We start from the raw sequence: 26,000 nt of genomic DNA, 5'->3' as shown, positions 1-26,000 counted from the left end.
TTAAAGTGTTGAAAATGGCCTTTGATGATGCAATCTGCCATTTTGGGAGTCTTGCGACTATTTTGCCGGGACAAGGTCTCGACCTCATGCAGGATATGTTACTTAACAAGCATCCTATCCTGTCCGGGCCCTCTCAGCGGATGAGAGAAAAGGAAAAGGCGTCGTCTACACGATGTTAAGCCCCCCCCGTACCTTTTACCTCACCGAGGAAGCTCGGCCCCGCACGTCTTTGCACCGAACGGAGGGCCAGAGGGCAAGTGGCGTGTCTTCGTTTTGATCAAACCCTCTGATCAAAGGCCGTTTAGCGGTGCCCGTGTAGCGCTGTGGGCACCTCGCGTACACAAACCCAGTCCGGCAGTTTCTTCCCGTCTTCTACTTTCACATTATGTAACATTTTTTGTACATACTTGATTAGATACACTCGCCAGTGGCGTCGCTTCTGGAGGGCAGAATCATATTCTCTCGGCAGTTTTGCCGAGGGGAGGGTGAGAGCCTGAGCCACAGTGATACTGATCCAGAGTCAGATTGTCAGTGTCAATTACTTGTCAGCCGCTCCAGCTCGGGCCGCCAAAAGCTCAGTGTGCTCAATCGATCCTCGCCTTCTCGTTCCTCGCCAGGATTTGAGTATCGATAAGCCCGGTGTGGAGCGTCCTCGCGTATCCGCTGCTAAACCTCCCACCCCCCCTACCCGCTCGCCCCCACCACGGCGCAGCCCTCCCCCCCCAACCCGCACAGTCAGGAGGCAGATCCGAAGGCCTTGAGGGTACCCCGCTCTCCCTCCGAACCCGGGGAACAATATCGATCTGAATACCGGAGCAGTATTTCTCTGTCCGCAAGGTTAATCCGGGGCTCGGAAAGTTTTATTGCTGTTGATCTGGGAGCGGCTTTAATGATGGATCCGAAGCACATCCAACTTTTATATGCAACGGCAGCCATCAAGTTATGATCAACCAGAAATTACAGCCTCGGCGCCGCCCTGTTGGCAGCGACAATTTTTTTTTATTTCTATTTTTTTAACCAATCAATGGAGGAGCGTTTGACATGAAATAATTGCAGTGATTCACGGCAAGCATCGGCGCCGCTCTTGTTCGGAATTTACAATGATCGAAGCGTTTTAGGCTGGCTTGTTTAATCTTTCTCCAGCCATTTAGTTTACAAAGAACCCGGGACCCCCCTGGCAGTCGTCTGCAATAAGAGTAAACGCTCCACCGACTTCCTCTTTTTAATGATCACAGGCTTATCAGATCTTAATGTTGACACCCTCTCGATTGAATATTCATCCTGCTGGTGTTTTTGCCCATTAATTTTTGATTGCTTCTTTGCTTTACACTTTGAACGAGCAGGGGGAAAAAACATTTATCGCCATAGACTCAGCCATCAGCCCCGATGTGCGATCGGGCGCCATCAAACCCGACGTTTCTTGTTGCGGCACTTTGTTTTGTTTGTTTGGAGCTCACAAAGTGAAGATTCACATTATCCGCACGCCGCTTACTTTCAAGTTGCGCCGTTTACGCTTACATCCATAATATATTTGGACCAGGAAGTGCTTGTCAAGAGACAGCCACTCCCACTTTTTTTTTGTTTTTAGATATTTGACTGTATTTACACTTCATAGGGTTATTCTTAAAATTCAATTCTCTGCAGTGAATTGTATTACTGAGGCGGTTTTAAAAAAAATAAAAATAAAAATGCAGGGAAGATAATTGTACCTTTCCAGAAAAAGATAAGACATCAAAAGATGTGCTTGCACAACATTTGCAAAAGTTGCACGTCCGCTTCCTGGGGGGATGAATTCCTCTTTTGTTTGCCCGTGCCAGATTCCGCTCATCATCCCCTGCCACCGAGTCATTTCGAGCAGCGGCCAGAGCGGCCCGTACATGAGCGGCCGGGGCGACCGACTCAAACAATGGCTGCTGGCCCACGAGGGGCGACGGCTGACGCACGACCGACGCCAACTCGATCAAGTACCGAAGAAGGAAAAAAAGAGAAAAACAAACACATAAAACACAAGTTGAGTGCAAACGTAAATATTCCATTTCAATTTTTTTTTTTTTAAAATCTAAGAATAGAGACGCTCGCATAGTTAATGCGCTAGCGAGTCGTCGCCGAATTAGAACGTACAAAAATAACTTAAACAGAGAAGAGTCGGATTTACAAACATTGCAATGCTCCCGTGGGCCTCTGCCGCGTTTGCCAGAAAGCGCTTGGAATGGTTTTTCTAAAGCGTTATTATTCCCTTAAAAATATGTCTCTTGTATTGTTGTTGTTATTGTTGTTTTTTTTTCCTGAGAGCGGAATTAGTCTTTGTACCTCTCGTTGTTTTTTTAATTTCCTGCCAAGCGAGTGCTTTGTTCGACATCCAGTGATAAAGGCTCGGAATTTTGCCGCTACAAAGCTTTGTAGCGGCGCGCTCGTTTCGTCTCCATTTAGACGCCGTCGTTTGCTCCCGTCGACGTCTCGCCGATGCATTTTCTATACGACAGCCTTTTCAAATCCACGCTGTCAAATTAGAGCCTTTCATCATTTTTAATTGCGTTTATTTACAATAAAAAGTTGACCGCCTCGGGCTCATTAGCGATTAGGCCGCGTGTCTTTCACGAAGTCTGTGCAGAGCCGCTTCTCTCGCTTTCCCTCGCTCTCTCTCTCTCTCTCTCAATCTCCGAGCCAAGCGTTTTCCATTAGAGGGCAGTGCAGAACGGCAAAACTGACATCCCAACATTTCAACCTGGAATTCATCTTTGCACATTTGATCCGCAACTTACGTGTTTATATGTTATTCCATTTCCCCGCGCAACCGCGTTTAATCCCTTTTGAGAGCAATTGTTTTATCTCGGAAGGACCATATGGAGGGGGCAACGGGGAGTGTGTGTATATGTGTGTGTGTGGTTTGAGTGAACATTTCCAGTACTCCCCCCCCCCCTTAAGGATCTTTTGTTGCGTTGACGCTTTGCTTCTTTTCTCTCCCCCTTATTAAATTCTTGATTCTCCTCACCGTCTAATGCAATTCCAGAGTGACCCTGACATGTCCATAGTTATTCCTCCTCTGTGCAGCACAGGTAGCCTAATAATCCAACCTCCTAAAATAACCTCGACTGTAACCTTTACTGATCCAATTCCAGCGGCCCTCCCCTTGAATACATTTCAACTTTTTTTTTTTTTGAATTCCGACGCGCCGGCGGAGCGACCGGCAATGCTGCCGTCGGTAAGCGCGGACGGACGTGGAGGCGGCAGACAGGCAGATGAAGAATGAGAGCCAGTCTGCGCTTTCACAGAGGGCTAATGATGCCTGTGGTGACTACAGGCTACAGTCAGCCCCCTAACGAAGGGAGTTGTGACACAGCCACAAGGGGTCCCATTTAAGCTCGGCGCACTCTGAAGTGCACTGTAAGCACCCTCCTTTTCTTTTCTTTTTTTTTTTTTTTTTTTTGCTCGTGGCTAACTAAATTCAGCGGAATGCTACAAATTTAGCGAGCGGAGTTGCTGCCGTCTGGAGCTGTTGAAAACAAGTCCAGCTTCAAAGCGTCCGCCGAGCCGCCAGTAATTGGCCGTGTAATTGCTCAGGTACCCTAGGCAACGCTTTATATTAAATATTTCACACCTTTTTTATTTTTTTTATTTTTTTTCTTCTTTTTTTTACATACCCTATGATATATTGGTACTCGCGGTATTATTGGTGTTTTATCATTTTGGATATCCAACAGTCAGAATTTGATTAAAGGAGGCCGAGTCCATCTCATTACGCCAAAGCTTTAATTTTGCCCTAATATCCCCCCCCCCCCCCTCCCCCTCCGGTTTCAGTGGGTGCACGAGCGTGCGGCCACGCGTGCTCATGTGCGCACATGTGCACGTCCATATGTGTGTGGGTGAAGTGGATGATATTGAGTCTGACTTCATAAATCACCCAGACACTGATAAACTCCCCATGCACCCACACAGCGCTAATGGGCAACCCTTAAGGAGTGTGAGTGTCTCGTGCGGCGTTTGATTCAACATTTATTAACCCCCCTCGCATGCGCTCTCTCTCTCTCTCTCTCACACCACACACATGACACACACTCCCCACAAAGAATATGTTGCTAGCCAGTTCATACTTTTGACCCGGGCCAGGTTGCATTCATCACTGGCGGCCGAAAGGTTTAAGCGCGGCGGCGACAACGGCGGCCTCGACGTTGGTTTCCTTCTAATAACTTACATCCTGTCTGCAACTCCCCGCTTCCCATCTCGTATCCTGGTACCCCTCCTCATTATAGAACAATTTTCTCCCCCACATCAAATACAAACACACTCCACGCTTCCGTGTCTTGCTCCTTATACGTGTCGGATCATAACTCCGCAACTCCCCCCCCTCCCTCGGTAGAAAGGCCAACTGGGTCCTGCAGCCACATCAGTGATTCATTCATAGCGGCTTTTTTATTATTTCCAAGAAGTTTGCCGGCTTTAGAAAATAAGAATTAGAAACTTTCGGGGGGAGCACGTGAGGCAAGCTGAGATGGGCACAGTGCCGCCGGCAAGCCGGAGGAGTGTTTGCTATGCAGATAGTCCAGTCAGCCAGACAGACACGGGAATAGATAGCTCGCATAGTCAGACCGAGGCTTGGCCGCACTATCGGGTTTCCTCCCCCTCTTGTCTGTCTGCCGGGACCGGCTGGCCTCGGAGGCCCTGACAGCGAGGCACCGTGCAGCCAGCCACGACAGCTGCCGCGGCGGCAGCCTCGGATGCCGCCGCCGTGGCCGCCTCAGATGCCGCCGCCGCTATGCTACGCTAACGCTGCCACCGCAAAGAGCAATATCATCGCACACGAGGCATCTTTAGAGAGGGACGAGGGGAAAGCGATTGGAGACTTGTAGGCTCTGCTTCAGGCGCTCGTGACGAGCAGGATTTGTTTTATTTACAAAACTATAAGGCACACTTTATATTCTCCAAAAATGAGAGTGTGCCTTATAATCAGGTTTTATAAATAACCTGCTAGTGTAATATTTGTTGTATGTGAAACATGACAGAAAACAAAGGCGACGGGGCCTGATACCTTCTTTTGTACTTCCTCCCTTTGAAAATGTAAACAGCTTGGATTTCGGATATCTGATGATTTGCTTTTCTTTCATTCAATTTTGAACATTTGTAGAATTCGTTTTTGCATGTTCAATGCTGGCTTTTCGGTTTGTCATCATTTCAAAAACTGTTCTTTAAGTCTGTCTAAACACTTTAGCAATTGTGCTAAAGAATTGAGGCCGAATAAAGTTTGACTTATTTGCTCTACTAGTTTGTTTCCCTTAATGTGTAGTAATGGTCCTAAAAATGCAGTAAATGAGAAAGTGAAGAAAAAAAAAAAAAAACCTTGAGAGCTATCGATGTGTGAGTGCGTGCCAGTAACCTTGCATCAGTATGTCATGGTAACCTTCTGAACCCGAGAACAGAACCGGCGTTCTCTAATTAAGACCGGCTGATGACGAGCGTTCCCCCTTACGTGGGAGCCTCGGCCGGCACGTATCAATCTGAGCGTGCTATGGCGAGTGTCTCAGCCTGGAGAAAGTGCAGGTCTAGCCTTGGTCCTGTTGACGGAGGGGGCGGCACTTCAGAGGCTCCGGGACCCCGTGGCACCAGTCTCTCCAGTCCCCCCAGACAGACTGGGAGCATCTGGGCTCTGTCAGCGCCTCTGGCCCCCGCAGACTGCCATCTATACGACGGCGAGGATTGGATCAGGCCGAGGAGGGGGAAAATATGAGCCAGATTCCTCAGCCTTGTGCGTGCCAGTTAGCAGTTAGCATCATAGGTAGCACGTGCGCACACACACGTGCGTTGCCGCACTGATAACAGGTCAGAGTGATTAATTTTGCATGATGGGAGATGGAGGCTATTGATTAGAGGCTAACGCCGGAAGAAGTCCTCTCTATAAATTGTCCAATTAAGTATTAATTAAAAGTGTGGCGCTGTAAATATTCCAAATAAAATAAATAACACATCACGGCATATGCAGATTAGATTGACAGAAATCATTCCAGAGATGTTTTTTTGAAAGCGCCGTGTGATGTCAAGGCGAAGATGGAAGCTGATAACGCGCACTTGCCAAGACTAATTAATCCATACACTAAATTAGGAATATAAATTGTGGTCCTGATTTTTAACAAGGTCAGTTTTAACTTCTCACTTTACACTTTTATTTAACTGTGCGAGAGAGGAGGAGGAGGAGGGTGGGGGGAGGGGAGGAGACGCCCTATCAATGTGTTTCGCTTATTATGATTGACGATTGATGATTAAGTCCTCCAGCTGACACGCACCAGCAAAGCCGGTGAGTTGGAATTGGATGTGACACATACACAGTTCTGCGTGTTAGGTAATTCGTTGACGAGGGGCCAAATTCATTTATGGAACAGCGGTATTGGCAGGCGTGGACACTCTCTGCAAAAACAACGATAATCACAGAGGTTTGGCGCCGCGTGACAAGGACTCTTCAGGGAAAGGCCCTTACACGCCGCTTTGTTGGCCGCTCCTTGCCTGAAACGCGGGAAGGGGGTGGGGGGAGGACATCCGAAAGTGCGATTTTCAAGAAAGTATCGTACGTCTTTGTGAAGATTTTTGCCTCACTGGTGAAAAAAAAAGTCGGTTGGAGAAATAAAACACAAGGCGGGGCGCCGTTTAATCTGCTTTTGCATTTGCCATTTTTCCTGCTAATGAGCCTTATTGACAATCAAACAGAAGCTGTCATCCCCCAGGATGCGGCGCTCCCATCCCCAGCCTGTTTGTCAGAGTGTCCTGGCAATCAGAGGCGCCTGCAAGACCAGGCTGGCAGTTAGCGGCTCTCGCAGCGCCGCTGCCTGAAAATGGCACACTTCCTGTAGAGTTGCAGCTGCCACCTCTGCTACTTCCATTACTTTCTATAGCATGCAGATGTTGGATCAACATTCCCTGCCAAGGGGACTGCAATAACTGCGAGATTCATGCCATGTTTCGGAGGCACGTCAATTTCTCAAGTGGCACAATTAAAGAGGGAAACGCAGCACCGGGTTTCTCACAGGCGCTGAAATACAGTTTTTTTTTTTTGTTAGCGGGGGCTGCTTCATATGGGTTCAGAAAGCCACCCGTTTTTTTTTCTATTTTATTTTTTACTGCCCTTTTCCGGAGCGGAGCTGTTCTGTAAGCCTTTGTGCGGCGGACCTGTCGTGACCCGCAGCGGATATGGAAATGGGGCGAAGGTTTTATGGGCCAAACGGATTGGACACAGTCGAGCTCAGGGGGCATGAATATTGGATGTTATTTCTGCTCCCTTTTTATGTAATCCATTGCCAATACATTATTAATAGATGATATCATATCCAGAAGTACTGGACAAAGCACTACAGAGGGGCACCATGAAAGCAACTCTATACGGCGAGACGGCGGCGCTTATTTTATCGCCGCAGCCCGACGCTCTCAACATTTAGGGAGTCGTTTTGGGGACTAGGCGAAGTTCGTAAAGGGAAAATAGGTTGAACGCGGTGCTCCCGTCGAGGCTAAATCTTGCCGATTTGAAATTCACTGAAACATTCATGAAGTATCAAATGACAGCCAAATTCAAGTTTAATGGCCGCCATACTTTGCTCATCCTTTGAGCGAAGTCGAAATCTTCGCACGGATCGGAAAGACGCTTTGTGGCGTCGTAGCAGGGGACCGCCGCGTTATCAGATGTTCCCCATTCAAACTATTTAAAAAAGGGCGTCAAAGCTCTTGTTTTGATGTGGAATTGTTCAAAAAAGGTCAGACCTCAAAGTTGCGCTCTCCCAGGTCGAAGCGCCGCTCGAGTATCTCCACTCCCCCGCGCTCAGCAGTTAACGGCCAATCCCTAAAAAGACCTCCTCAGCACCGGCGGGCCAAGATAAACTATTGTCATGCTACTTTAGTTTGATGGGCCCTTGTCCGGACACGCGCCAGCACAAAAGGTACCACCACGGCAACATCCGTTAAACGTCAACCTATAACCTCCTCAATAACGAGCGCATGCGTAAGCTAATATTCCGCTTTTAAGGTCAACTGGAATTGTTTTTTCTCCTGGGAAAGTGCAGATTGATAAAGCGGCAAACAAGCCCTCCGGAAAAAAATAAAAATCTCTTCTGAATGCTTGTCCTCCATGGCCCGGTCTGAAGGTTTCATTCCTTTCTATCAGCCGGCCCAATTCCCAGCATGCATGGTTCTTTGTGGTTCTTTTCACCCCGGCGCTCTCCATCGACTGGCTCATTGTCCGGCCGCCCTTTTGTTGCAGGCGCTATCTCCAGAGCGCAATCTTTCACCCCGCCGACGGTCACCGAAAGCGGCCGAGTCACCCGCCGAGAAGCCGCGTTTAACCCGCCCCGCTAATGAAGAAATATTTATAGTCGCGGATCGGCTCGGATAAATCTGCCGCCGCTGTTGTTCCGTATTCCAAATTCTAAACTCTCCCTTTTTTTTCTTTTTAAATATAACAATCCACGAGCAGACGTTTGAAGCGCGGCCCCTCGGCAAGCCGAGTTAAGATCGATATTGCTTTCAATATTTCTCTCCTTTGACAGATAAGCACGACTGAGGCCGATCTTGATAAGAGCGGCCAACGTACGGCGAGCCGCGCTCCCTTTTGATTGCGTGACCCCTTCACCTTTCGCCGACGGAGGGAGGGAGGGAGGGAGGCCGCACGCTACGCCGGGCGGGGAAGGGGGCTCTGGTTATGGGGCATTATTGACCCAGGATTTATAAATATTTAATGCACACATTAAGAGCGTGGCGGAGGGTGGCCATTAGAGTTCTCCAATAAAGAGGCTCTCAGAATGATTGAGTGGCGTGGCCCGGCCCGGCTCGCCGGACACGGAGAGGAAACCTGCTGAGACAATCGAGTGCACCTCCAGCCTTGCCTGCGAGCGCTTAAAATTGGCAACAACTGAGCAAACATGTCATTTTTGATTGTACTTTCACCCTTGCAACTTGTCTGGGGGTTTTCTTGTTTTTTTTTTGGCCTCCTCCCTTTTTCCACTATTGTTCCCGCCGTGGCCGGGCTTTAATTTACAACCACGCTCCCACCCCCCCCCCCCCCGCTAAATGTACAGTTTGTGCATTTTCCAGGCCGAGCAAGATTTTGGTCATGAATAATAGAGAGGAAAGCGGTAGGTAAGCAAAGCCATCGGTATCCGAAACAGATAATGCAATGTCAGGCTGCTATTGTTATCAGACACTTTGGATTATCGAGGGAATGATTTGAGGCTAGGAGGCGATCGCAGCTGAAAATTAAATTGCTCTTTTGAGGGCGTCTGTCCCTTTTTTTTTTTTTTTTTGCGCTATCAGCACCTCGCCGACTATCTGCGCAGCGTCGGCCGCGCACGCCGCCTTGACATAATAAGCTGCGATATGCTGATTGGCACTCAGGTTGCCGCCGCTTAATTGTGCATTAAAAGGAGAGGTGGCGGCGGACAATGTTGCCTTGATGGGAAATTGACATTTTGTGACCTGCTTCTCGCTGCACGCTTAGGACGCCAGATAAGATGCGCTCTTGTTTTTAGGGAAAACTCCCCCCCTCCCCTCCCTTAAACACTCGTCTCCTTCTGTTTGACCCACTTGATGAGTATAGATTTCACAGCGGTGTCCCCCCCCGCCTCTCAACTCGAAAGGGGTTCAAAACGATAGCGGCGCTTATAGACAAAGGATAACCTTGCGCTTTCAATGTATCGATTCTTTATTAACGAGGTGGCTTAATGCAATGAAATGAGGGATTTCAATGAGCCCCATTTGGGGTGCTTTGAATAAAAAGCCGTTGTTGTTTATGAATGACTACAATGGAGCTTTGAAGCGGCAGGAGGAGCTGACAATGTCAGCGAGTGGGAGTTTTTTTTTTTTTTTTTTTGGCCGAGGTTCCACATGACCGTCTCAGTGGTGGTCGCTCAGCTTCAAAAAGCGTAGGGGCTAATGTGCGTGTTTTTCTTTCCTTTTCTTTTTACTGGAAATTTTTAATAAAACATCATGTTTCCATTCCAAATGTTGACATTTTTAATGTTTCTCCCCTGTAAACACGTGTAAGCTATGTGGCAGTCATAAGTGGTGAGTAAAAATGACTTCTTTACATTCTACAAAACAGAAAATAATACAACCACAAATGGAGCCTGTTATTTTTCTTTTGTTTGCTTTTTTTTTTTTTTTTTTTTTGCCTGTTTTTGCTTTTTATCTCCAAGGTTGTCCCTCATGCACTTTAGTCTCTATTGGATCTTAACAACTATCATATGGGTCACAAACAATTTATTTGACAATACAACCAACAAAGTTTTCTCCAAAATGGTCTGTATAGATAATTTAAAATCAATATAAAAATAAACAATGAAGTTTGACTTCCCCTTTAAAAAAAGAAAAAAAAAAGAAAAAAAAAAAGGACGATAGAGTCGGCGGAGTAACGCAAGTTTTTGAGGATACACGTGAAATATATGCACATTGCATTTCAGCAAATACAAAAAAAGGAAACAAATGAAGGCAACAGTTCTTGGCTGAATTATCTGTGCTGCATCACTATATTAAGGGCAATGACGATTAATACATACAGAATGAAAAGCAATATACAAAATTTCAGAGATAAATACATTATTTATAGTTGATATGTTACAAAATTTCCCTCAGTGAGCCAAGTGTGTGTTGGAACAGAAATATGACAATGAACTACTTTACGCCTACATTCTCAATGGATTTGCGTTTGGGTTTTTTTTTTCAACTTTTTCTTCTTTTTTTTGACTTTTTTTTTTGTGTGTTGATCTAAAAGAACATGAAAAAGACAGATGTATAAATATTTAGCACAAGTTTGGCAATATCACACTAGTCTACCATTTTTTTTTTTAACCACATATAAAACACATAAGGGAGTTGGAGCTATAGAAGGGAGAGACTGCTCCTCATCAACAAGAAACAGACTTCACAGTAGCCTAGGAATGCATTAATATACAGTGCTAGCAAAAAAGTTGAAAAACATGGCAAAACACACTTGCTTAAAAGGAAGCTCTAGACATGGAAGTACATCATATTCATCAACAGAGCAGTGTTTTGTACACATCAGTGTGCTTGTTGAGTCAAAGAGGAATTTTTTTTAACCATTTGAAGATGATTTTTTTTTCTAGCTACAATAAATTACAAAATTTAAGTTAAAATGCAGGAATGAAACATGGTACAACTTCACCGCCCCCCACCCCTCCCTCCCTTGTAATTTTATGATCAATTAACTACATTATATATCTCTTATAATTTCCAGTTGAAACTGTCTTGGCCCCCTGTGTGTATGTTGTTTTTTTTTTCCTCACATTTAAAAATACAAAAAAAGTCACATTATAAAGACGCACAACTCTTGTGTGTGGATCTATTAAAAGAGTCGGAACAGGAAGAGAGAAAAAAAAAAAAGAATTTTCTGAGGCAAACAAGTTCATTGGCAAATGTACTGTACATCAGTGTTTTTACTGTACAACGGTGAGTCCACAGAGTCCCTTCCAGTATTGAGTGTGTGGTCGATCGGACGGATCCGAGGCCGAAGCGCGAGCCGACAGGTATACAAAATAAACCTGTGTCCTCCAGGGTCAAGGGTGATGCAATGAGGGGGCGGGGAAACAAAAACAAAACAAACGTCCCACGGTAAAAGAAAAAAATACGGTTCCTCGCCGGATCCTTTTTCTTCTGCGGGGTTGTTAAAGTCATTTCGTAAAGATTCGGAACAAGCAGTCGACTATACATGGCACGAGCGCCTATTTTTTTTTTTACATTTTTTTTTTTTTTTCTGTTGTGTGCCCAAGGGGCGGGTTGGGGGGGCGTGTCCTGTGAAAGTGGTAGACTGGTGCTTGAGATGACGAAAGTGCATTTACATTGGTGGGACGACGAGGCCGGACATGGCTGAGAAAAAGAAGAAAGAGGTGATTAGTCTACCAAGCCTGAAATAGTTTTGGAAATAAATGCAATGAAATCGTGCTTCTAAGTGTGTGTGCGTGTGTGTGCGTGTGTGTGTTCGCCACCGCTGCGAGTGTTTGCCTGCAGCTGCGCGCCCTCCTAGTGGGCGAGACTTTGTTAAGCTCCCTCCTGCTCTGACATTTCAGCCCCCAGCACGCCGGCCTTGCTTAACGTGTGATATTTCTACTCGGGCATTCGGGGCGACAGCAAACAGCGACCGACGCTCCGGGGAAACCAAGCGGCGGCGTCGCCCCGACGTTCCTCTCGACGCGGGTCGAGGCGCTCCGAGAAAGATTAGCCGCGATCAAAGGTAGCTTTCCGTAGATCGGAGCCCGACCATCTGCTCGGGGCTTCATTAGCGACTGGAGTTTATCTACGCGGCACTTTTTACACGTTTTAACAATTAGGCGAGTACCAAAGTGCCGGGAATGATATATGATTACGTTGCTGGGAGTGTATTTGTAGAGTCATGCTTGGAATGCTTTTAAGTTTGCCAGCGCAGATGATGGCGAGGCATTGCTCATTAATTTCTGCACAACATGTATTAATAAGTATGAACGTGTTGCGAGATGAACTTTAATTTCCCACTTCATTAAGCCCAATGTTATTAATCTTGGGGCGCGCACGCGACAGCTTTGCTTGTTTTCAAACCAATCACGTCGGCGGTGACGCGCGCTCCCTCGCAAACCTAATAAACATAATTACCGAAAACAATTCTGCCGAGCGTCTTTGACGGCGGCGGGGATCGTCCTTAGCGAAGGACGGCGAGGGTATGAGTCGGGTCCCCACGTGTGAGATGAGTCAGTTGTGTGTGTGTGTGTGCGTGTGTGCGTGTATGCAAGTGAGTGGGATGTGTAAATTGGCCTGTCAAAATGCATATATGTGTAATGATTAATCCCTCACCAAACCGGACAGAGGCCTGAGCAGCAGTATCTGACCAGTAGTCCGTAGGGAAAGGATGAGGGGGTGAGGGGGGCTCACCTTGCAGTCCGTTGCCGTTGGCGCTGGTGCAGGAGGGGGGTGGGGAGGCCTGGGGTCGGACCACGGGGGCGAAGGCGCTCTTTTGTTTAACTGCGGAGACGACAGGGAGGGAGAGATTGCGGGAGGGCGGGTGAGAGTGAGAACGTGCTGTGAGTAGTGCTTAGAGAGGCAAAGGGCAGTTGAGGTAAGGCTGGGCGAGTGTTACTTTGGGGGGGGTCGGGTCAGGGAGTTGGAGGGGGGGACAGGATCAGTACTTACAGGCTCCAACCATCCACAACTTGTCTGGCAGAACAAATTTGGAATAACAAGAGTAATACTTACCTTGCGAACGTAGTTGATTTGGGTTATTAAAATTACCGTATTTTTCAGACCGTAAGGTGCACTTAAATTTGTTTTATTTTCTCCAAGATCCTCAGTGCGCCTTATAATCAGGTGCGTTTTTAGTACGGATGTCGAATTCAAGTTGAATAAAGTTTGACACATTTGCTGCATTGTTTTTGTTTTTTTTTTTGCTAATGTGCAGTCATTTGTTTTATAATCCAGCTAGCATGCCCAATATATGCGAACTTCCCAAAACCAGACGCTAGTCCAAAAAATACAGTTAAGCAGCAAAAAAAGAAAAATCCAGTTCGTCAGTTAACGCCACACAGAATTTCATGGAAAACCGTATTTTGTGTAATCCATAACAAAACAAACATGGCTTCCTCCCTTGACTTAATTATGCGCCAACTGTGGTTTAGCGGTTGCAGAACGCGGCTTGTGGCTGAAGGTCCCGAGATTTGACTCCCGTAGGAACTCACAGTTGAATGAGCCAACTGTAAACCTACCAACCATCCAATTTCGCCCATTGCATATCACGTAGAAATCAATAAAAAAAAAAAGCATCTTAATCTTTATTACGTGTATTCCGAGAAGCACTTGGAGCGAGCCGCCGCAGGGATAGCAATACATTAGCAGTAGCAGCAACGTTCTAACCCCCGTCGCCAATGATTCATTGAAGCAAAACCGAAGGCGGGACCTGGAATTCAATCAGCGGCAGTTTAGCGCCACCACGGCAAGCCTACTCACTTCCATATGGGGAGTTGGCAGAGGATCCGTTGAGGAACCCCGGGGAGCTTGGCACGCCCAGGTTCATGCCGGCATTGCCGTAGCCGTTCATGCTGTTGCTGACGGTGTTGTAGCTCGACTGTTGCGGGGTGCTGCTGGAGATGTAGCCCCGGGGGGACACGCTGCTGGTGTTCCGGCTGTAACCCACTGCGTAACGACCAAGAGGTGGGCGGGGTAGACACAAAAGGACGGTTTGTTCATTGTCCGGTGAAATTTACAGCTGCAATCAAAATTATATATTTTTTTATATCCGCTCATACTGCAGATGGCACTTTAATAAGAACAGAGGTTGGAACTTAATGAGGGGGCCTTTAACGGCCTATATTCTGGAGTCGGAGCAGTTACTCAAAAATGTGGATTTCGATCCATTTTATCTTTTTAATGAGCGGAGAAAAGAAAGGAGTCGGCATTTGCCTGCCGCAGAACCTTTTTCAGCCTCGAGTGGCGCAATCGCATACCTTGGTCGTTCCCTTGTGACTCAGACACGTTGACTGCTAGCTGGCTGCTGAAGGAGTTAACTCCCATCATGCCGTGGGAGGCTGTGTTGGCGAGAGAGGGGATCTGGTTGTGGTTGCGGGGAACGCTGTACAGGGCCTCGGCGATGTCAGCTGCCCTCTTCAGAATGATCTCCTGAGAAGCGCGGCGAGGGAAGGCAAAGGTTTTTGAGTTTCCTTTTTTAAAGCTGCGCCACCGCTTTGATGCCTGCTTTGCGGCTATATGGTCGAGCTCGCATCTCGCTCCAGATATAGTGGTGCGGAAATCCCCTATGGTGATGCTCTCGGTAAATTTCTCATTTATTTAAGCGCACGGGTGTGCGGGTGCAGACCTGATTGTTGTGGGGCATCCCGTACAGGGCCTCGACGAGGTCAGCCGCCCGCTTCAGTAACACCTCCTGATGAAGGAAGAAAGGCAAAGAAAATGCTCAGATTCCACGCAGTAATGAAGGATATAGGGCAGGCGAGACTTGAAATGTTTTTCGTACGTTGTGCTGCCATTTTGTTTTTCAACTTTGTATGTTCTTTGTATAACGTGTAATCCAAGCGATCCGCGTTATTCTTCGGTTAGCTTCGCATTTAGCATCGCTCTCTTTTCCTTTCATGAGTATGATCGTTGTCAAACGTGGTTTATACGATGATTACTCACTCAGGAGCGACTTTGCCGCGTGTTTAGGCGCACTAGGAACTAGCCGAAACGGTTGCTAGCTAGCCACTTTAGCATAAATAGCCCAAAGAGCTAATCCTTTACCTCGGACTACCCAGTGAAGCTTTTTTTAGTGGTTCTTTTTCTGCTGGTTCTCTTGGTTTAAAGCCTAATTTTTTTCTTCAATTTGTCGCAAAATATCAATTTCGACCCTCCAACGGCCCTGCGAATCCGCTTATTTCGAGCACCGAGCTGGCCACCGAGCGGGTTTTCCTGCCTGCCGAAAATGAGGAGCGCTGCTGTTTTAAGAGGCACCGCGCCTTCATTTAAACACTACTTTACTCCTTCCATGCATGCAGAGCGGTGAATAATGTTCCCTATCTTAATTAAACCGGCATAGTCCTTTAAAAACAACACCTCACGCCTGATTCCGGGCTTCCAGAGTTCAGCGTGGAGGCCCCTCTCCTCAGAACAATAAAGTGAATTAGCTGTGGGTTAATCTAGTTCTGTTGTAATGACATTAAGGAATTTTTCAATTAACCTCTTTGACTGGCTGCTTGCAAAGGACTTCACAAATGACTTCCCATCCAGCAGGAGCTGGGTGCCCGTGCCTTGGGGACACGGATGCTCAGGATGTGGTCTTATCCATGTCTGCACGCTCGCCCCGGCTCGACAATGCGGATTAGCCGTGTTGCTTTGGCTCTTAACACGGAAAATGAGTTGGCCCCGGATCCCGTCGCTCTCTTCCGAGCTGCGGGCTAGGTGGCGGGGTTTGGCCCGCTTGTCGCGTCTTTATCTTCCCTTTGAATTTGCCACTTACAATTAAATCCCTCTCAAGCAAAGCAGACTGCTCTCTTTGCTTTTATAATACGAGGGAGGCAATATGCCGGAAAGCAAAACCCTCTTGTCCCTTTTTCGAGTGCATCGGGCGCGACAAAGGGGAGTGGTGGGAGGGGCGGTTTGTGGAAAAGACACGCTTGTTGTCACCTGCTGTAAAAAAAAAAAAAAAGCGGAGATTTGTTGACCGGGCTCTTAGAAGCCCGCTTAAAAGCAATGCAAATCTGTCAGCAGAAACATCTCAGATGGCGCTTGTTGTCTTCCCACATTCACTGTGTTTTCTTTCGCGGGCCTTGGTAATTTGTCTGAAGTGTTCCATCGCTTGGCAATAGCCGTGCGGGATTAAGACGGCAGCTGCCGTAAATGAATGTAAACACAAGCCGGGTGCCTTCAAACGACGGGCCTCCGACGCCTCGGCCCGCGTTGGCCAGGCGCGGCGTAGCGAGCGAGCGAGCCAGCGCGTGTTTACGGTTCCTTTCATCCAGAGGAGCATATCTCGCGTAGCGCCCTTGATTTATCAAGATGAATCGCTGTGGAAGCCACTTCCAGCGTCCGCCCGCCTGCCCGCCGCCCTTTCTTATAGAAACATATCGCTTAATCCAGCCCCAAGTTACCGGATGGGTGGTTCTTAGAATGGGCATTTACCTCTGAAATTGGTGTGTATGCTCAACGTGGCATGCATCTAGTTTGCATACAAATAAAGAATTACGCTTGTCGTGAGGCAGGTAGGCTAAATGAGAGGACCAGCTGTCTTGATGTGTTCTCATCAGGCAGAACAGATTTCTCCCGCGCTCGCTGAGTGAGATAAAGTGGCTTTCCTTCTCTTTTTGTCTGCGCTTAATAATTACCAATAATCTATTCCATCATATTTCAAGCTCTCCGACATGGCTCTCAATTTTAAGCAACAATTAAAGCAATTAAGAGCGTCTCGTAGGCGAGCCGTGTTTCATTCCCTGTAAAACGTCCTCTCGCTCCTTGTCCATATGGCACTTTTGCGGCAGTGACATAAGGACAGCTTGGGAGGAGGAAATAAAAAGGAAAAAAAAATGTAGGAGGAGAGGAAACGATATTGCCTCTCATCCTTAATCTGTCGTTTACCGCGCGGCGTCTTAACTAACCGAGCCGACCGGCGGGGCTACGCTTAAGTGGCGGCCCGGTCATATCCGAGGATGATGAGAAGCGCCGCACCCAATCAAGGAGCAAGTTTGTTGTCTTCCCGACGAGACGCCTTCATGCGGATCGGCTCACGCTGTGAATACGATTAGCGGCGAATAGTGTTCTGGGGGCATTTCCATGTAAATCTGAATGCTACTCCAGAATAAGTGTAATTGGCTTTCATGTCATGGAGACATATCAGAACACGCCATGCTAAATTGAAACAATTAAAGGCCTCAAATGATTCCTTTTGTTCGCCGACAAACGCGTGACCGATTTTGCGCCGTTCGCCGCCTCGCTTTGCATAAAAGGTCTCGTGTTCGACAACTGTTTCAACGAGGGGAGCCGCTCGCTCGCTCTCTCGCTGGCTGGCTGGCGTGACAGATCACCCGAGATTTAGACGCCGCTTTCGGCGGGGAAGTCGTAACAAATGACGCCTTGTCATAAAACAAGCGGGAAAGTGGGGGGTCTCAAGCAAGCGGGCCGAATGTGATTCTTGGAGCGCTAGATTAACACGGATGTTGTATTTATATGATGGCAGTTAATAAAAGAGGGCCTAGGTTATGTAGCTGCGAGTGCTAATGCCATTATAAAAGTGTAAGGCAATTACTCTGTTAGCTCTAGCCCGAGGTAATGAATGCATTTAGAAGCATGGGGCCATTAGATGAAGGTACTTCAAAGAGCACAGGAAGAGAGATTCATTTAAATACATGGGTAATTGCTTGACATGAGCACATTTGTAATATTTTCTCCTGGCGGATTACGCCGGCAATCGGAAAAGAATGGGCTTATGCTCATTTTGGGGGGGAAAGTAAAGAAGCCAAAGCAATCAGCTTAATAATAAAACAATATTGAGTTTCCACTTTTAATTTCATAATGAATCTAATTTGTTACAGAAGAGAGAAATTGAGGGTGATATAATGTGATATCCAGTCTATTTGTCCATTACTGCCAGAGGGCACAAAATGGTATTATAAATTGTCTTTTTTATATTATGAACAGAAAATTGTTTTATAACAAGATCTTAAGAACGAGGGGGGGTGAATTCCAAAGTCTCTCTTCACTTAACGCAATGCCCGCAAACCAATCTCCTTTCTCATCACTTGACTGCTCACACTTATTACTTTCATATTCACCCTGGACTTTGCATTGAATTTTTATATCTGCACTCCCACAGGGTCAGACTGTCATCTACGATGTTGTCTTAGAATTACGAGGTAAACTTCAATCAGAGGCAGCTCCCCCCCCCCCTCCCCTTCCCCCCCTCCCACCACCACTCTCCCTCCATGTTTTTTTTTTCTCCGTGTAGCAACAATATTAGCGTGCATCCCTCGCTATCCATGAGCACTCCCATATTGGCTTTCTGTCTCCTTACAATTACCACGTGTCTTACTGGTCCCAGGGAGAAGGCTGGTGGAAATCAATAGCGCAGTAATATTATCAACTGGAGGGTGAAGTCATGGGCGGGGCGGGGCGGCGAGTGGGCCGGGTGTCGATTTGCCTTTCTGCTAATGCACGCCCTGCGTCCTCTAGCTTTATCTCCTTTTTATAGAGTCCCCCCCCCCAGCTCACCTGCACCCGGTAATGGCCGCTCTCTATATGCCGTTTTCTGATCTCATTCGGAACGTACACGCCGGCGCCCCGCGGCCGCCGCCGGCTCTTTTATTGGGAATGTGCTTTTTGACCCTCAGCGCTGACCCCGGGATGGCAAGCTTAACAATGACGAATCACTCGGCGGGATCATTTACATGCCCCCTGAACCCCATATTTGGGTCCATTAGAGAGCAAATCAAATATTTATGTTGTTTATTGGAAGTGCAGGGTTTCATCTCACTCTGTGATTGTTTCATGCAAAGGCTGGCAGAGCGGGGGCTATATTAAGTATACACGCGCCCAGGAAACTAATCTCGGGTCCGGTGTCAAGAGCTGTCTCACTGCCAACAACACTTTGTATTCATGGAAAGAAGTCTGCTTTCGCCGTAATAAAGCTGTGTTTAACAATGCGCCTGTCTTTTTTTTTTTTTTTTTTGGCTGCAAAGACACTGTGACTTTATAGAATAGAAATAGTGCAGCCGCATTGACCGGGAATGGCCGCCGCGTTGGAGAAAGTGGATATTAAAGGTGCTTTAGCTTATGGTCGGGGTTTACTAGCTAAAATTAGAGTCACATTTCATGTCAAGGTGTTGCGTCCCGGCTCCGCGGGGACCGGGGTCTAATTGAAACACTTCATATAGGCGAGCGAGGGCTAGCCGCGATGCTCGACTTCTCGGCGGCGCCTCGGTCAAACGTCTCGAGCCACCGCGCGGTCGGGTCTTTATTAAATTGGCCGTTGGACGTTAATGATATTGCTGTGTTGCATGCTGGGATTTAATAGATAAGGTCTTCAAAGGTTTGACGGTCTTATTAAAACTCCAAGGTGGCCGCCGCTACTTTGAATAGACTAATCAGTCATATTATTACACTTGACACATTTGGAACGTCAGTCACCCAAATGGTTACCGGCATGGTAGCAATTAGTGCCAGCTCAGAGATAGATTTTATCAATAGGAAATGGAAGGAGCGAGAGAATCAAAGACGGGGAAGGAGACGGGAAAAAAAAAGTATCAAAGAGTTTCTTCTCAGCGGGAGAACGATCTTCCTTCCGTCGATAGCACGATCCGTTTCTGCGAGAGCGTCGCGGAACTTGACGCGGCTTTCAACCGTTTCGCTCGGGTTCAAAAGAAAACAATAAGAAAGCCGCGGCATAATAACACGCGGTCTTTGTCTATTAGCGGCGCTAAGACGAGGGGGTTTACGGCACAGGGTTCTGTAAACAAAAGATTAAACCAAATCGAGCTGCAGAAAATGAAAGGAAAACATGAGCGGGGTAATGAGGGCGCAGACGTCGTTTCTGACCAGATTACCATCTCCACAGACTACTGGAGAGGAAAACGCCTGATTGAGCTATTTTACCGCACAGAGAGTTTACGCCTCTCTCCTCGCACTAAACCAACGCAATTACCACGCTGGCTAGTGGCTAAGCCACATATGCGAGGCAAAGCTGTTCCGTCTAAAGCACCGCGTGTCCTCGCTAATGTTGCTTTGTTTTCGTTCACCGCACCGAGTTCTCGTAAAGCAGTTTTTTTTACGTCGAGTCGGCGGACTGACCTTGGGTAACCTTTCGGGGTCGCCGGGGTGTCTGGGGATGACCTTCTGCAGCCTCTGGAAACCGTAGTCGATGGTGGGCTCGTTGAGGGCTGCACGGGAGAGGAGAAGAGCGTTAGCAGCGGGCCCGTTTCGTTTTTTTTTTTTTTTTTGCACAGACAGGAAGAAAGTAATTGAGCAATCTGTTAGCGTTTACAGTACAAAAGTCATTTCGGGATGGCTAATTTCGACAAAACCTCAGGGGCGTCAAATCGGTTCATGAAAAGGGGAAAAAAAAAAGCAGCGGCATCTTCATGGGTGGCAAAGGAAAAGTGTTATTCCATTAACAGCCGTGATGACCTACATTTTTTTTTTTTTCCTTCATCTACTGTAGAATATTGACTCTAGCTAAACTACATAGCGGGCCTCTTTTAATCTAACAGAGTTTTAATAATCTCTGAAAGGCTGTCCACACATTGATCTAGTGTAAGCCGCTGTCATCTCACACTTGGCCACCGACTGTACCGCAACAGAGCACCCGTGAAATACGCCGGCGGATCCCACGGAGCCATCAATCTTCCCCACCCCTCAAATAGTAATCTGGAGCGCCGGGCATATTGGGCGATGAATCAGGGGCACAAAGTAAATGAATCATAACCAAGACTTTGGTGAGAGCGGAATCGCTTTATGTCTGACAGTCCTAATGGGTAATTGAAGGCTTCCTCACAGCGCCGCCTGGTTCTAAACAATCATGTGTACACTACTAGGCAAGACCGGGCGAGAAGGGGAGGGGGCGGGGGGGTTCAATCGGGGAGAGAGGCGAGCGGTGCAAAAGGGGGAAGGAATGACTTAATAGAGAACATCACTTCTCAATGTAGATATCATTTTCAGGAGAGTAAGTCGGCCGAGCAAGGCGCTTCATAAATCAATGACTTTCTATGGAGACTAATAAGAAGTGTCTGCCTCTATTCATTGTTCAGCCTCTAATTTGGCCCATCACTCATTACTCAGCATGTCATTTCGACATTGACGCCGCGCACCTCGCTAAAATTGCTGCCGCGGAAAAGGGAAAGCACGCCAAGAACAGCTCTCGCTTCTTTTTGTCGCCCCGCCCCCAATCTAAATACACAACACCGTACCTTTGCGCTCCAGAAACCCGGCTACAGTAATTGCCAGCTCGAGCGTGATCAAATGCAGCAATTATGTGTTCAAGCATAGCCGATGCAGGGGAGCTAATCGATAGCGAGGAACTAGCGTAGCGACGAGAGTACAGTCGTACGCGGCCTCATTTTCTCAGCTCACCTGAGTAACGTACACTGCTGGAAATCTAATTTGGCAGCTCATCATGCGTACCCAAAGCGACAAAATGGCCCCCGTCTCACCGAGTGGACAAACGCCGTCTTCCCCCTTAATAAAGGATTGATTGGTGGTATTGATCGTACATGACAAGGCAGTAGCCGGGAATTTGCAAGCTTTCCTTTGTTATTTCCAACCTCATTCTTGTCCGCGTGTTTGTGCACGCACGCGCACCTGCCCGTACGCGGCCCCGCCGGACCCCGCCGCTCAGTGTGATGTAAATTGTGTATGTGTAAAAAGCACTCCATAATCAGGCCATCCATCATCAGAGGCTGTCAGTGGGCGCTCTCGGGGTGATACATCACGCTCTCCTGTCCTCCGCCTCAGCTGGGGCCCGCTCCCAGCCGCCAGGCATGCTGGGAACACGCTCGGAACAGCGCGCGGACCTCAGCTCGCCGCGATGCGGCTTTACCGACGATAACGATGCCGGAACGAGATCAGATGTCCTTAAAGAATGCGTCCGAGGCTTAAGCGTGAATGGAAATCCGTGGCGGGGAGCCAGAGTCGAGTCGGTCGGCCTCGGCCGGTGCCGCCGAGACGCTCTCATCTATCATGGAGATGATCTTTGTAACAACCTCGGCGTAATGAAATTGGTGACACGGAGCACCATCTGCTATTGATTTCATGCAAATGCTTGTGACAGCTGATGGAGACTTGCATTAGCGCTAAACGGCGCTGTCACTTGATGACTTGACAGTTTTGTAGTCGCCGCATGTACACCCGCGCAGACAGACACAGACAATGTCAATAATCCTGTAAGAGCCGCTGATGATATATACTGAGCACTTAGACGCTGCCGGCCGGGGAAATAAATGCCGTAGCTGCACGTTGCTAGCGTCCGCGCCGCAGATTTTTGTCTTCTGTACAAAGATTTTCTTTCATAATGATTGTGGGCTTTACTCGGAATGCCACACACTGTGACAGCATCCTCCTTCCTCACCGAGTAGTCCTCTCGCTTCCTTTGTCTGTCCTTTTCGCCCGAGTTTTGAAATAGTTTTGCATCTAAAAAACAATTTTTATGATTTTTTTTGTGGAGGGGCTACTGTTTGAACCTGGATGGAATCTGGGGGTGGGTCCAAAATTAAGGCGTCAACAGATTCTTTAAAAGTCTTTATAAAGTTAAGGCTTTAATTGTCTTTTAAAATTGCACTTACTACTCAAAATGGAAGTAAAAATAAATCTGGCAAAAGCAACGAAGGGTATCTGAGTATTTGCTTCTCCCCATTGCAGTTCTAAAAAAGACAAAATTACGTATTGTCATAATTTTACCATATGATGATTTCATTGACCAAAAGTCTGTTTTCATAATATGGTCAAGGGGAGGCGGGAGGGGGGGGGGGGGGGGGGGGGCTATTGCCTCAGCCCATCTTGTCCCACCCCTCCTTCCGGTTACTGTGAGAGCCTTCAATCGCTGCATGGAAACATGAAACCCTCCACAGACATCCCATAAATCCTTCCCTGGGTGGGGAGTCTAGCCAAGCGGAGGGGGGAGAGGATAGAAGGGGGAGCTATGATACGGGTGGTGGCGGTGGTGGATTGTTTAGGGGCGAGGGGGGGGGGTGTTTTGCTGGCACGTTCCAGTCACGCCCGCTTCCCGGCCCGCGGCCAATCAATACCACTTTCCTGTTTTAGAGGTGGGTAATTATGAGGTGGAGAGATTGTGTGACCTCTCACCCCTGCTGCATTACTCGGCTGATATTAAGATAAATTGCCTGATTTTGGGTAAACATATGCTGCAATTCAAACTGTCAGCACTGGTTTGCTCAGGGATAATTTGTATTGATCTCCTGGCTTCTTCCCCATTTTGCTTACTGACCTCACGGATAATTAGAGAAAAAGAGACACGGGGAGGTAAGGCAGGACTTGCATTTGAATACTTTGTAAAGCAGATGAAGAGCGCAGGGAAGGGCCGGCTTTATGGACTAATAGAATTTTCATTTTCTCGCTCATCTTCTGTTCAAATTTCGACAGGTTACGCGCTCTGTTCAATTACGTCGTCGGTGTTGTTTTGTTCCCTCGCTAGTCGCTCCAGATAAGAGATGTAATTGTTTAACAGAGCTTTTTTTTCCCGCACTTTAATATCCCGCCATGATTAGATTAGAACACGTCGGTCAAATTGGGCAGATTATTAACAAAGTGACGTTTCCGATGATTGTGTCTTTGAGGAATGCTGTTTTGTTCAAAAGTTTTCTGACCTTCTGCAAGCTCACGATCAAGTTTCAGAATGTGAAGAAATGGAATGCATGACTCGGTGCGCAGCTGCGACCGTATCGCTTCCAATTTTCAATGCCGCGCAGGCCGACCAGCGCCCGGTGGACGGGCTCCAGTGGAATTCCTCAGACAGGAATGCGCACTTCCCGATCTTGTTTTGATCGGACGTTTCCTTCACAAAGTACTAAAAAAAGAAAAATCGCCTTTGCCGCTCTCCGCCGCGACATGGCCGACGCAAAGCGCTGACACGCCGACGCACCATATGGAGTCGGATGGAGCACATGTTTCAACCCACGGTATCGGGACATAAACATGGGGAAATGTTTGAGCAAAGCAGTAAATTTCAGGGAAATTGTTCCTTGTTAAGTCTACGAGCCTGAATGGAAGCTTGCACCGCGTCCTAGCATTCCTGCCAGCCATTACAGCTTATTACGATAACTCTATCTTTCCAGGAGATAAAAACCTAGCCTTGTTGCCATTTGCCAGCTATTACTTTCGCTAATTATACTTAACTGCTTCGAGCTTATCTCCACTCCTCCTACACCATTGAGCAGTTATTTTTTTTTTCTTTCCCCTTAACACAAATTAGTGGTGGAGTGGGAGTTGGAAAGGGGGAGCCAGATAAACAGCACAGGCAGAAGTTCATTCAAGTGTTATTGCATTTGCGACTCGTCAAACGGCGCGAGCCAAGCCTCCGAGGCACCTGCGCATCTGTTCGAGAGGATGCGGCCGGCTCGAGAGCAGCGTCAGCAAACCTAGATCGCGTCTCGTCGGCAAAACCGGCCCGATAGGCTCTCTCGGACGCCGGGCGTAAGGAGATATCCGGACGGTGTGCTTTTTGGAACTCGGCGGGAGTCGAGAGAGCGGAAAACAGGCATGCAGATGAAAACGGCGTTTGAAAGCAAAGCAAATTGGAATTCTTCACTGCACACCCACGCAAAGCAAAGCAAACCTCACTGACCATCTCCATCATCTCCATCCACTGTTGCCAGTTATCATTGAGTGATTCCACCTCCAGCGGGCCTCGAGATGAACAGGAAATTAAAATTTCAAAGATCTGGAGTTAAGATAAATCAATGGAGAGAGATCAATGTTCATTGAAATTTCATGAACTTTGAGCCGATACAGATGGAAATACCGAGACAGTTACACTCTGCTGCAGATATTGCTCCTGCAACAGATCAAATGTAATTAACACGGTTAAAAGGGAGCAACGGTGCGGATTGCCACATCCATAATATTCGCCCTGCCTTCATTTCTCTCGTATTATTAGAAAGGGCCAAAGACACCTGTTCAATCCTCTTAAATGACATCTCAAGTACGCGTGCCACCTCTCTGAGGATAAGGGCCGACTTTGGCACATTACCGGCCAACAGAAATCAAATGGCTTCCCTTCACAGCTGATTGCAAGCGCAAATTAATATTGTAAAATGAAGATCAATACATGGACGGGGCGCCGATCGATGGCGGCTAAATTACGACTGCGTTTTCCCCCTCATTCAAGATGAGTTGTGTTTTCCTCCCAAAGTCAATACCACGCTGCCTCCCTCATTCATTTCTCAATAAACTTGCCGATGAATTTCAATCAAAATGCGGCAATGGAGGGAGGGAGAGAGGGAGGGAGGGAGGTGGAGTTCTTTTAAAGCCCTCTGGGTGTGGATCGCTCCGAAAATGGGGCAAGAGGAGGAGGAAGAGAAGGGGAAAGATCCTCGTCTATCAAGACCCCCACCGCCACCCACCCTGTCTGTCTTTCCAGTGGCAGGCGACTGACGCCAGGACTTACTGAGGACAATCCATTCTCGGCGCCATTACAAAACACACCTCCAACGACACCGGGGGACAAAAAGTGTGTCCAATTAAAATGAAATCAATGAATACCATCCTTTAGTGTGAGAGAAAACATACAGCCGTGCTTTCATTTTCCTCCCACAATGCATTTCGCACGGAGATGTATTAAAAAGAGGTAGGGGGGAGGGGGATACACGGCCAAGTACTTCTTTCAATCAATTTCCTGGAGTCGGATTTCACAGGTCACTTGCTGATAACATGCGGTGGAATAATGCCCACAGTGTTCTTCTCAAAGCCTACCTGACAAGCTGGCTGACAGTGGGGGAGTGCGGCCACGTGTCACGTCAGCCCCCTAATTGGACACGAGGACCTTCCTCTGCGGGACCTTGTCGCGCTCC

The 26,000-nt window shown here is 47.6% G+C and overlaps 2 protein-coding genes across 11 annotated transcripts in view; one reads left to right on the top strand and one right to left on the bottom strand.

The window, feature by feature from the left end:
• Positions 1-26,000, top strand: part of mgmt (O-6-methylguanine-DNA methyltransferase) — a 160,273-nt gene that overhangs the window by 83,936 nt on the left and 50,337 nt on the right. For 2 of the 3 annotated variants that reach the window (XM_049736759.2, XM_049736761.2), the window contains one exon: positions 1,818-10,942. The exons of the other annotated variant lie outside the window; for it this stretch is intronic. In XM_049736759.2, coding sequence (XP_049592716.1) covers positions 1,818-2,003 — 186 coding nt within the window. In that variant the 3' untranslated portion in view covers positions 2,004-10,942. Of the gene's footprint in view, positions 1-1,817; positions 10,943-26,000 lie in introns of those variants that run through there. 3 annotated transcript variants of the gene reach the window in all.
• Positions 10,098-26,000, bottom strand: part of ebf3b (EBF transcription factor 3b) — a 73,169-nt gene continuing 57,266 nt past the window's right edge. For 4 of the 8 annotated variants that reach the window (XM_049736750.2, XM_049736751.2, XM_049736752.2 and 1 more), the window contains exons 11-16: positions 20,272-20,360; positions 14,819-14,884; positions 14,451-14,622; positions 13,954-14,139; positions 12,808-12,975; positions 10,098-11,850 (exon numbers count right to left, since the gene is read on the bottom strand). In XM_049736750.2, coding sequence (XP_049592707.1) covers positions 11,819-11,850; positions 12,808-12,975; positions 13,954-14,139; positions 14,451-14,622; positions 14,819-14,884; positions 20,272-20,360 — 713 coding nt within the window. In that variant the 3' untranslated portion in view covers positions 10,098-11,818. The remainder of the gene's footprint in view (positions 11,851-12,807; positions 12,976-13,953; positions 14,140-14,450; positions 14,623-14,818; positions 14,885-20,271; positions 20,361-26,000) is intronic. The other 4 variants (XM_049736754.2, XM_049736755.2, XM_049736756.2 and 1 more) reach the window with 1 other exon arrangement.

This window comes from Syngnathus scovelli, chromosome 12 (genome assembly GCF_024217435.2).
Source record: "Syngnathus scovelli strain Florida chromosome 12, RoL_Ssco_1.2, whole genome shotgun sequence".
In the NCBI taxonomy this organism is placed as follows: domain Eukaryota; kingdom Metazoa; phylum Chordata; class Actinopteri; order Syngnathiformes; family Syngnathidae; genus Syngnathus; species Syngnathus scovelli.
Note: the sequence above shows the minus strand (reverse complement) of the source record. Positions and strands in the feature narration are given on the sequence as shown.